Below are 11,567 nucleotides of genomic sequence, written 5' to 3'. Positions count from 1 at the left end.
CACACACCTTCCCTTTATTAAAAATGTTTACTTTTCCAAGGAAGATAAGATCACTCCTACATGCCGAAGCAAAAAGAAAGCGGACGATGAGAAGCCGCACAACAATCCCCACACCCAAGTTCAGCGGCAATCATACTGATTGATTGACTTGCGTCAATCAATCAACTAAAATAAACTTGGGCATGGGAGTCTTGTTTAGAGACTTACAAACACCTTCTCTGGGGCACAAAGTAGACGTCCAAACATACACAACAAAATAACAGAGAAGGCGTTTAAAAGTCTAAAGCTGAAAAATAACATAAAAAGGTGGCGAATCACCACGGGTCTGCGCTCAAAACGGCGCCAAATTCAACAAAAATAAAAAAAATTATCCAAACAAACGCCATAGGCGTTGAAACACAAATAAAATTATTCATTATAGACGCTCTTGGCGCCATAAAAACTGATTTTGATTTTGACAAGGGGGAGTGGAGTTAAGACCCAGCAGGACGAGCAGCGGCAGAATGAGCGGAGGTCGACGTGCCCACACCATCTGGGCCGCCGACAGCAAGCTTTGAGGATGGCTGAGCTGAAGTCCCCTCCTCTTGAGCTGGTGAGTTCACCTCCTCACGTTCGGCATCAGAATCCTCAAACACAGGAGGAGGAAGACCTTGTTGCTCAGCCTCAATGATTGCGCCCTGCTTGCCAATTTGCCGCTCAAACCAGGCGAAGGAGAAGTCCTCCATGCAGGCGTCCCAGGCTCGGCGAGTTCTCTCTCTTACGCCCTCTGCAGCCAATTTGGCCTCGCTCTTGACCCGAGAAACCTCGGCCTGAGAAGCCGAGACCATCTCTTCAAGACTGGCCACTTGCTGGCGCAAGCTCGCAGCTTCTTTCACCTTGGCCTCGGCTTCCTGGAGGAACGACTGGGCAGAAGGGGCTTCGGCATTAAGGGTCTCAATAGCAAGAACTTTTTCATTAATTTTGACCAAGCACTGCTTCTTGTCACTCCTCAGGACGGCCAGCTCCTTGCTCTGAGCTTCAATGGTCTCCTGCATCTCCAGCCGAACCTTCTCCACCGCCGCCATGGCATAGTCACCGGCATTGGTAGCCTTATGCACCTGCCGCTGAAGCTGACTGGTGGAGTCAGCTCGCCAGCATTTAAAGCCTTCGGCCTTAATGAGCAGCTGCGGGAAAAATACAAGTAAGAAAGGATAAAAATTATTAAGTACAGGGATGGAGCAAAAAGTAGGACACTTACATCCAAAAGAACCGCCTGCATAGCCCCAAACTACGCGTCCGCCGCCGGAGGGAATTGGTCCACATATTCCTTCGGCACGACCTTAATCACCGAAGAGATGATCTTAGCCTTATCTCGGGATGAGAAATGCCGAGACGGAGGAATGTTGCGGACCTCATCGTCCAAAGCCGCCTGCCGACCAGAAGCTATACGAAAGAAAGGTAAGAGTTTACACAAGTCCTTAACCCAAAAAACAACTGAGCCTAAAAGAATACTGAACATACCTGGATCGTCACCACCACGGGGAGGAGGACGAGGCGCTTCTGGAGTCTGAGCCGCCTGAGCCGATGGTTGATCATCCTCACCATCGAGGATCTCAATCGGCGTGGGAGACGCAGCTCTCCTGCTGGGACCGGCTCCGCTCTTGGCGTCCCCCCGTTTGGCCGAACCCTCAGGGGGAGGGTGCTGCCGTAGAGGAGTCACAGCCATGGGGACGACCTCCACCGGAGAGTCCGTAGACTTTTCCGGCACGTCCTCCTTCTTGGGACGCCTGATCCCCGCCTTGACTTTAGGACGCTTCCCCGCCGCGGAATCATCCCGTTCTTTGGCCTTGCGCTTTGAGCCAGCCGGACCCTTCTCACCCTTCTGCAAAAACAAAAACAGACACCATAAAGAAAACGCCGAACCAACATACCAACATCAATAAAAATAGACTAACTTACTTTCGCCGGAGCGCCTCCGACGATCCCTTTTAGCTTCTGGTCAACCATCTGGGTCAACCACTCTTTGGTGCTAATCCCTCCTTTTTCCTGGGCCGGGAGCTTAGACATGGCAACGGCTGCAAAAGAAGAATTTTACAACCAATTAGTTTAACAAATAATGTTTTCACAAGAAAGCAGTAATGCCTTGTACCTTGGTCTAACCCATGATCTAGACCAGCTGCCGCCAAGAACACTGGGTCCTTGAACTGAGAACATGACGGGAGCCAGGACTTGGGAATGTTCGGGTTCTTAGTCCCTACCGTCACCGTCTCAGCTTGGAAGTGGACGGCAATTTGGTCCCACTCCTGAGCCGTTAAGGCCGGCAATTCCTCGTTCCCTCTAGAAAACCGAGGCTCTAATTGCCAACGGCTAAATTTCAACTCCGCCGCCTCATCTGCGGTCCACATGACAACCCATCTCATCCTCCAATAATGATGCTTTGAGGGCTTGTCAAACGTAGTAGCATATTCACCTTTGTTGCCCAATTGAAACCAACCCTTAGCTCCCTTCACCTTCTGGAAGCGCACCAGCCTGAGGAAAGCATTAAAAGGCGGCCTCAGGCCCAACAGCTCACATTTCGCAACGTACCCAAGTACGTTCGTCCAGGAATTAGGAGTCAATTGGCAAAGACCAATGCCAAACCCATCCAACACTTCCTCCACGAAGGGATGGACGGGGAAACGTAAGCCGCTCTTAAAAGCGCCAGCATATACGGGAAACTCCCCAGGGCCCACGTCAAAAATAGTGGACGCCTCGTCCTCTGGAAACCTCATCTCGTAACCAGGGCCAGTATTCATGCCGGCCGCATAATTCTCCCATGCCTCTCTATCCATTTCAACCACTTTGGGTCAGCCCCAATATGACCCGCATCAACTTGAGCATTCTCTCCCTGGACACCTCCTGCAATAACTTGAGGTACTCCAGCCTCCTCCTCTAAAACCTCTTCACCCACAACCTCGCCATCGCTCTCATCTGGCTCCGACTCCTCGAACGAGTCGGCGGGCTGACTTGATGGACCAACGTCCTCCATCTCTTCCATCCAAAACTCATCAAAGTGCGTAACCCCTTGACGGGCACCTCTAGTCTCGCCAGGAGGAGTCCGGCTTATCTCCCCTGCCGGCACTTTGATGGATCTCCCCCCTGAGAAAGAAGGGTCCATCTGCTGACCCCTAAGCCGCAAGTTAGCAATGTTTGCCGTCTTTCTCGTCCTCGCCATCGTGTCCTGCATAAGACGCAATGGGAGGCCGAACTTAACGACGGGCTTTAAAAATGAGGGATATTGGTGCGGCGCAGATCAGACCACCATACCCAGAAGTCCCAACCTTAACGACTCAAGAACCTTAAAGAGCACCGACCAAAATAATGGACGGTACCACAATAGACGGACAACGAAAGTAGTTCAAAAATTAAACACAAAAAATAAAGACGAAATGATTAGGCAGTTACCTTAAAAATGTCGGAGATGATGGCGTCAAAGGTGAGCGTCACGAAAAGGAGACGAAGGGCTTGTCCGGTCTATCCTACGTCTTAGGAGATGGGCCGAATCGATGAATGCGTTAGAAATCTCTGTAAATTCTCTCTCTAGAAAGCACAGAGGTGAATTTTGGAACGTGAAAAATGAAAATTTTTACCCCCCTCACATATATATAGGGAGGGCAGAATAGGAAAAGTCGCCATGTGGCGCACCCTCTTCGGTTCAAGGAACCTGATTAAGAGATCAATGATCAAGAACGGGCAGTACACGAACTATTTTACGCTACTACCCTTCTTGAGGGGCAAATGATGTGGGTAAAAATACCCCGCCTACGTGGCTCAATTGTTGCATGACAGGTGGCACCTCCCGATTGGTCAGCCGCCTATTTGGCTGCCATCTAGGAAGTCAGTGTATGCTGATGTATGACTGGCCTAAATGTGCCAAGTACTTTTAAGGCCCATGGCCCATAGAGAATGTTATGATAGTGACACATGTCATTATCTGATAAACTAGCCAATCATATGAGATTACCCTAGGGTTTCCCCCCAAAAGGGAGAGACTATAAATATACTCAATTCCCAAGGAATTGACACACAATTCTAAATAGAGAAACATTCTACTACTTACCTTTAATACTTTCTGTTCATTAATTACATCTTCCTTAAAACCTGTGTCTTACTTAAGCATCGGAGGGAATATTCCTTTGGGAATATTCTTGTTTTGTAGGTACGCTGCCGACGTGGACTGGACTCGACACTACGTGGAACCTGATACCTCCTCGTCATCATCCAAAGGAAAAACTCCCACAACATTTGGCGCCGTCTGTGGGGAGGTAAGGTAACATGGTAGACGTCCAGCACTTCGGAGACGCACCCATCAGTCAAAACGAAAATGACGAAACCGCAATGAATGGTGATCGTCCTCCTCGAGGGAGGGATGACAGAAGCCACCAGTTTGTAGGGCAGGACGACCATCTTAAACCTCCTCCTGAGCCGCAACCCGAGCAGGTCCAAGTGGAAGATGAGACGGGTCAACCTTCATTTCCTCCAGGTGGTCATTTGAGGGCTGATGCCGACACAGTTATGGAAGAGAACCCAGACTTGCCGGTGTCTGCTGGGCAGCTCAAAGACATCCTGGCTGGATTCAAAGCACAGATGGACACTCTCCAAGATGAGATCAAGATTATCCGTTCTCAGTCTCATGGGACGGGGACGGGAGTTCCTTTCTTCAATGGACTCACTCGGTCTAATGTCTGGCGGCAAGACCAAGCACGAAATGACGATCATGACAGGCGCTTTGACAGAACAAGAACTTCTTTCCAGCCTATCGCTCCTCGTCGGATCCTGCCAACTTCTCGGCCTGAACCTGGACCGTCCAGAAGAGTACCGATCATTCAGTACACCGGCCCCAAGAAACTGAGTTGTCAGATACAGGTTCCACCCCTGTCATGGATTCACCCCTCGCTGCCCCTTCGCGCCGTCTCACCAGGACTCATGTCCGCCGCGCAGACAACGAGCGGCGTAGAACATCCCAGAATAGAAGGCAGGACCCAATATGCCATATTCAACAAGGGGTAGCCGACATTATCCTCGATTACACCACCCCATTCTGTGCTGATATCATGAATGCTCCCAAGGAGCCTAAAGTAAAACCACCTGCTATTGACGCCTATGATGGCATGTTTGATCCTGATGTACACCTCTTGGCCTATCAACATCATATGTATGTCCAGGGAACTACTGATGCAACCTGGTGCAAATACTTCCCGTCCACTCTGAAAGGCGTTGCCTCCAAATGGTTCGAGAAGTTGCCTGCGGGAACGATCAACACATATGCCGAATTGGAGATGTTATTTTCAGCAAGATTTATGGCTTATAAAGAAGAGAAAAAGACAAGCATGCATTTGGGTCGAATACAGCAAGGAAAAGATGAATCTTTGCGAAGCTATGTTCGACGTTTCAATTTGGAATCAGGACAGATTCCAGACCTGCCTGGCGGGGTGGCGTTTGATAATTTCTTTAGGGGACTTAAGAAGGGGTCCTTTAAGTTCGATTTGGTGAAGAAAAGTGTGAGAACCATGGCCGACGCTCTGGATGAGGCCGAGTCCTTTATTCATGCCACTGAAATCTGCTCCGTCCCCAAAGAGTCTAAGGGAATGGATGCCACAGATCACCCTCAGCGCAAGGATAAGTCAGACAAAAAGACCAGCTGTCCGAATGGGACATGGGCCATTGAGAAGAAAGGATATCAGGCAGACCGCTCCCAGGGACAGAAGAGAGGAAGACCCTATGACAAAGAAAGGTTTGAATACAACACTGACCTGTATACGATATTGCTAGATGTCAGTGATAGGTACGAGATTGATCAATCGTTCTCCATGAAGTCGCCGGTGGAAACTCGGGACAGCTCGCTTTACTGTAAGTTCCATTGTGATGTGGGACATGAAACAAAAGATTGCAAATCCCTACGAAGGGCTCTCGATGGACTAGCCGCTAAAGGGTTCTTGAAATCCTATCTCAGCACAAGCACAGGGGGAAGTGGTAAAAAATTCTACAAGAAAAGCAAGTCACCATCATACCGACGTGATGGCAACGACACTGACCCAGAAATTGTAGCCGTCATCTCAGGGGGTCTAGCCGCTGGGGGCCCAACAATGAGAGGTCAAAAAGACTATGCAAGCCGGTTGGGACAGGTCATGTTGTCTTGAAAAGCTTCAATTGACCATTTTCCTAAAGTGGAGATTTGTGAATCTGTCAGGGGCAAGATCGCCACTCCTCATGACGACCCCTTAGTTATTGAATTGAAGGTAGCAAACCTCAAAGTAAGGCGTACCTTGGTAGATACGGGGAGTTCGTCGAACATTATCAGCACAGCTTGTTTAAGTCGTCTTGAACATGATCCAAAGACAATCGAAAAGATACATTATCCGATCATTGGATTCGGAGGCGGCATAATTCATCCCCAGGGGATAATCACTCTGCCCCTACGAGTTGGAGGCCGGCATCAAAGTAAAACTTGAACGTCCGCTTTCTAATTGTAAAGGACCTCACTGCTTACAATATCATACTGGGTCGTCCAACTTTGAATCAGGCCAAGGCAGTGGTCGTCACTCATCTTATGCTCATGAAGTATGTCTGTGATAAATGTCAGGTTGGCACAATTCATGGTGATCAACAACTAGCAAGAGATTGTTACCTCACTACGCTAAGTCCCGAGGCTTAGGGGAAAACTGACGAAGCAAGAGCAAGCTCAAAAAGTAAACTAGATGAGATGGAGGAGAAAGTCAAGAAAGAGACCTTTACCATTGCCACGGCTCACATGGAAACTACGCGGCCTGAGCCGGTTGGTGGACATTATGAAATCATCCTTGATGAAGTACGTCCAGATAGGACGGTGCCAGTAGGGGTCTCTCCTGAGGACCAGCTTGGGGCACATTTAGTCACTCTCCTGAGGGAATTCCAGGACATTTTTGCTTTTGCTGTGGAGGAGATGCCAGGCATTGATCCAAGCATAGCCGTCCACAAGCTCAATGTAGATGAGTCCTTAAAACTTGTTCATCAAAAGAAGAGAAATCATGGGGAAGCAAGAAACAAAGTCGCAGCTGAAGAAGTACAGAAGTTGTTGGAGGCTGGGTTCATTCGGCCAAGTCAATATCCAGATTGGGTGGCAAATGTAGTGTTGGTGCCGAAGCCCAACAAATCCTGGAGAATGTGTGTAGACTATACAGATTTAAACAAGGCTTGCCCAAAAGACAGCTTCCCTCTACCCAAGATAGACCGGTTGGTAGATTCAACGGCTGGCCATGCTTTGATGTCTTTCATGGACGCATACTCGGGCTTTCACCAAATTCCTTTGTGGCCAGATGATCAGGAAAAAACGTCATTTGTTACTGAGCAAGGCCTATACTGTTACAAAGTGATGTCGTTCGGTTTAAAGAATGCGCCAGCCACATTTCAACGTCTAGTCAACACTGTCTTCTCTTGTCAGTTAGGACGAAACATCGAAGCTTACATTGATGATATGATAGTAAAAAGCAAGCAACGTGAAGAACACTTGGCTGACTTAAGAGAAACTTTTGAGACGCTCCGAAAATATCAGATGAGGTTGAATCCAAAGAAGTGTGTTTTTGGGGTAACGGCAGGAAAGTTCTTGGGATTCCTTATTGATGAAAGAGGAATCGAGGCCAACCCTGATATAGTACAGGCAGTAATAGATATGACGTCACCAAAATCAGTCAAGGAAGTCCAACGCCTGACGGGATGTCTAGCGGCCCTGGGGCGGTTCTTATCAAGGGCAGGTGACAAGTGTCATTACTTCTTCGGCACAATCAAGAAGAAGAGCAAATTTGAATGGACTGAGTCGGCAGAAACTGCCTTCGTCCGATTAAAAGAACACCTCCACACCTTACCTCGGCTTGTCAGTCCTCTTTAGGGGGAAACTTTGTATGTGTGTTTGGCCATTTCTTTGTGTCCTTGAGTGCCGTGTTGCTAACTGAAAGGGATGGAGTGCAACTCCCCGTCTATTTCGTGAGCCATGTCAGGACGCTGAATTAAGATATTCTCCAATTGAGAAGTTTGCACTTGCGCTGTTTATGGCCAGCAAGAAGCTGCGCCCTTACTTTCTGGCACACAAACTAGTGGTATATACAGACCAACCTTTGAAACAACCCCTTACTAAGCTAGACGTTGCTGGACGAATGCTGAAATTGGCAATCGAGCTGAATGCATTTGATATCTCATATGAGCCTCGAAAAGCTATCAAGGGACAAGCATTTGCCGATTTCATTGCAGAAATGACGAGGCCAACTTTTGAAAAGAATGTAGCGACTCGCTGGACAGTCTATGTAGATGGCTCGTCAACCCAGAACGGGTGTGGAGCCGGCATAATATGTCAATCTCCTGAAGGAGACAAGTATGAGTATGCCATGAGATTCAATTTCCAAACATCCAACAATGAGGCAGAATATGAAGCTTTATTAGCCGGCATAAAAATGTGCAAAGCTGCTGGAGCTCAAGAAATACTTGCCTTCTCTGACTCACAGCTCATTGTGAGTCAAGTGAATGGGGACTATGAGGCAAGAGACCCTAACATGATCAAATATATGCAAGTTGTGCATCAAGAAATAGAACATCTAAAGAGCTTTGAAGCTAAGCAGATTCCCAGAACGGAGAACAATCAGGCCGATGCCCTGTCAAAACTAGCTAGCTCGGCTTCCTGTGATACCCCGCGTCACGTGTTTTGGAAATTGAAAGATAAGCGAAGTATTGAGCAGGAATTGTGCGCTCCTATGGTAGCTATTCTTGATCGTTCGTCAACCTGGATGGACCCTATCATTGCTTACAAATTGGACGGTTCGCTTCCGGACGACTCAAGTCTGGCCGCCAAAATACAAAAGAAGAGTTCTTGGTTTGAATAGTTTTGTACAAGAAGTCATTTTCTAGACCCCTCCTGCGGCGTGTCAATCCTGAGAAAGGGAAAGAAATTCTAGATGATTTGCACCAGGGATTATGTAGCTCCCACATTGGAGGACGTGCCTTGGCAGAGAAAGCCTTGCGAACTGGATATTACTGGCCCACGCTGAGAGAAGACGTCCTGGCTATGGTGCAAAAATGTGACAAGTGCCAGCGGTTTGCTCATCTCATCCACAGGCCGGCCCACCCTCTCACTCCTATCATGAGTCCCATTCCGTTTGCCAAGTGGGGAATGGACCTGTTAGGGCCATATACAGCGGCCCCTGGAGGCCGGCGCTATGTGATAGTAGCTGTTGATTACTTCACCAAGTGGGTTGAAGCAGAGGCTCTCAAAAACATAAAGACAAGTGATGCGAGGGCGTTTATCTGGAAAAATATCATGACTCGCTTTGGAATACCACAAGCTATCGTCTTTGATAATGGGCCTCAGTTTGAGACGCCTAAGCTGAAGGAGTGGTTAGCAGACCACGGCATACACAGCTGCTTTGCCTTTGTGAGCTGACCTCAAGCCAATGTCCAAGTCGAAGCGTTTAACAAGATTATCTCCGAAGGGATCAAGAAGAAACTAGATGAAGCCAAGGGTCTATGGGCCGATGAGCTGCCAAACGTCTTATGGTCCATCCGCACCACGGCTAAAAACTTAACCGGCGAAACCCCATTCCTGCTAGCCTATGGTGCTGAGGCCGTGTTGCCCATAGAAATGTGTGAACCTACACTAAGAGTCATGTTATATGACGAGAATGCCAACTGGGAAATGATGAAGTTGGCCCTGGAATTTTTACCTGAAGTAAGAGGAAATGCAGCATTGAGGCAACAACTGTACAAGATAAGGATGGCGAGGCAGTACAACAAGAAAGTATCTAAAAGAGTGCTCAAGGTAGGAGACTTTGTCCTCCGAAAGATGGAATCTGTGGGATGAGCCAACGAACAGGGTAAACTGACGCCCACTTGGGAGGGACCCTATGAGATCTATGACGAGGTCAGAGATGGAACCTATCGCATTCAGGATATGCAAGGCCGACCAATTCTACGCACATGGAATGCAGACAATCTCAAAAAATATTTTTTCTAGGGTGTATTCTGACTGTCTTTTATGAAAGAATCTGTGGTCTAGACAACGACCGCTAATGGGCTTAATGAAGTAGTAATCTCCCTTGTAATCGGCTAAATTCGCCTTACAAAAGTATAAATAATACTACTATCGTTTCGTCCTATTTATTACTCTTACTAACTTACCTAACATATGCATGCAAAAACCTAATCGAATAAAGGCCTAAGAAGTGGCCCCAGATTAGCACAACATTTACAAGCCTAATTGATTGAAGCCTAAGTGGCCGAGATTAGCATAAACATAGGCTGATCACCTATTAAATTGTAAAAACCGTTCCCGAAAACACGAACGTCTATTTTTTCTAAGGCAAATGGGTTTACTCCCATATGTTGCGGCAACAAATATGCCGCTCCAAATTTACGACGTGGGCAAACCCCCAAATAAGTCATATGCCGCGGCATCTAACATGCCGCGCCCAATTTACGATGGGGGCAAACCCCCATACAACTTATTGTTTTCTTAACAACGAATATTTTTCTAAGGCAAATGGGTTTACTCCTATATGTCGCGGCAACAAATATGCGGCTCCAAATTGACGACGGGGGCAAAACCCCCAAATCAGTCATATACCGCGGCATCTTACATGCCGCGCCAAATTTGCGACGGGGGCAAACCCCCATACAACTTATTGTTTTCTTGGAAACGAATATTTTTCTAAGGAAAATGGGTTTACTCCCATATGCTGCGGCAACAAATATGCCGCTCCAAATTGACGACGGGGGCAAAACCCCCAAATAAGTCATATGCCGCGGCATCTAACATGCCACACCCAATTTACGACGGGGGCAAACCCCCGTACAACTTATTGGTTTCTTGAAAACGAATATTTTTTCTAAGGGAAATGGGTTTACTCCCATATGCTGCAGCAACAAATATGCCGCTCCAAATTGACGACGGGGGCAAACCCCCAAATAAGTCATATGCCGCGGCATCTAAGATGCCGCGCCCAATTTACGACGGGGGCAAACCCCCATACAACTTATTGTTTTCTTAAAAACGAATATTTTTTCTAAGGCAAATGGGTTTACTCCCATATGCTGCAGCAACAAATATGCCGCTCCAAATTGACGACGGGGGCAAACCCCCAAATAAGTCATATGCCGCGGCATCTAAGATGCCGCGCCCAATTAACGACGGGGGCAAACCCCCATACAACTTATTGTTTTCTTAAAAACGAATATTTTGTCTAAGGCAAATAGGTTTACTCCTATATGCCGCGGCAACAAATATGCCGCTCCAAATTGACGAAGGGGGCAAAACCCCCAAATAAGTCATATGCCGCGGCATCTAACATGCCGCGCCCAATTTACGATGGGGGTAAACCCCCATACAACTTATCGTTCTCTTAAAAACGAATATTCTTCTAAGGCAAATAGGTTTACTCCTATATGCCACGGTATCAGGCAAGCCGCGTCCAATCTGTGATGGGAGTAATCCCCCACACACACCTTCCCTTTATTAAAAATGTTTACTTTTCCAAGGAAGATAAGATCACTCCTACATGCCGAAGCAAAAAGAAAGCCGACGATGAGAA

At 47.6% G+C, this 11,567-nt stretch overlaps 2 protein-coding genes across 2 annotated transcripts; both read left to right on the top strand.

The window, feature by feature from the left end:
* The first annotated feature begins 5,072 nt into the window (after positions 1–5,072).
* Positions 5,073–6,673, top strand: LOC130464835 (uncharacterized). The gene is made up of 2 exons (XM_056834054.1): positions 5,073–6,143; positions 6,602–6,673. Exons 1-2 carry the CDS (start codon positions 5,073–5,075, stop codon positions 6,671–6,673), a joined length of 1,143 nt encoding a protein of 380 aa, XP_056690032.1.
* Positions 6,674–6,721: 48 nt separating this feature from the next.
* Positions 6,722–9,841, top strand: LOC130464834 (uncharacterized). The gene is made up of 4 exons (XM_056834053.1): positions 6,722–7,867; positions 7,950–8,802; positions 8,868–9,269; positions 9,432–9,841. Exons 1-4 carry the CDS (start codon positions 6,722–6,724, stop codon positions 9,839–9,841), a joined length of 2,811 nt encoding a protein of 936 aa, XP_056690031.1.
* The last annotated feature ends 1,726 nt before the right edge of the window (positions 9,842–11,567 follow it).

This window comes from Spinacia oleracea, unplaced genomic scaffold (genome assembly GCF_020520425.1).
Source record: "Spinacia oleracea cultivar Varoflay unplaced genomic scaffold, BTI_SOV_V1 SOVchr0_006, whole genome shotgun sequence".
NCBI lineage: Eukaryota > Viridiplantae > Streptophyta > Magnoliopsida > Caryophyllales > Amaranthaceae > Spinacia > Spinacia oleracea.
This window is presented reverse-complemented; position numbering and strand designations above follow the sequence as displayed.

What these genes read in the sequence shown, in the direction of transcription:
- LOC130464834 (XM_056834053.1), top strand. Translation starts at nt 6,722, where the DNA reads ATGGAGGAGAAAGTCAAGAAAGAGACCTTTACCATTGCCACGGCTCAC. An exon ending in CATTGCTTACAAATTGGACG is followed by an intron (nt 8,803 to 8,867) that starts GTTCGCTTCCGG and finishes TGGTTTGAATAG; the next exon opens with TTTTGTACAAGAAGTCATTT. An exon ending in TCTCAAAAACATAAAGACAA is followed by an intron (nt 9,270 to 9,431) that starts GTGATGCGAGGG and finishes GCTGACCTCAAG; the next exon opens with CCAATGTCCAAGTCGAAGCG.
- LOC130464835 (XM_056834054.1), top strand. Translation starts at nt 5,073, where the DNA reads ATGAATGCTCCCAAGGAGCCTAAAGTAAAACCACCTGCTATTGACGCC. An exon ending in ATGCAAGCCGGTTGGGACAG is followed by an intron (nt 6,144 to 6,601) that starts GTCATGTTGTCT and finishes GATAAATGTCAG; the next exon opens with GTTGGCACAATTCATGGTGA.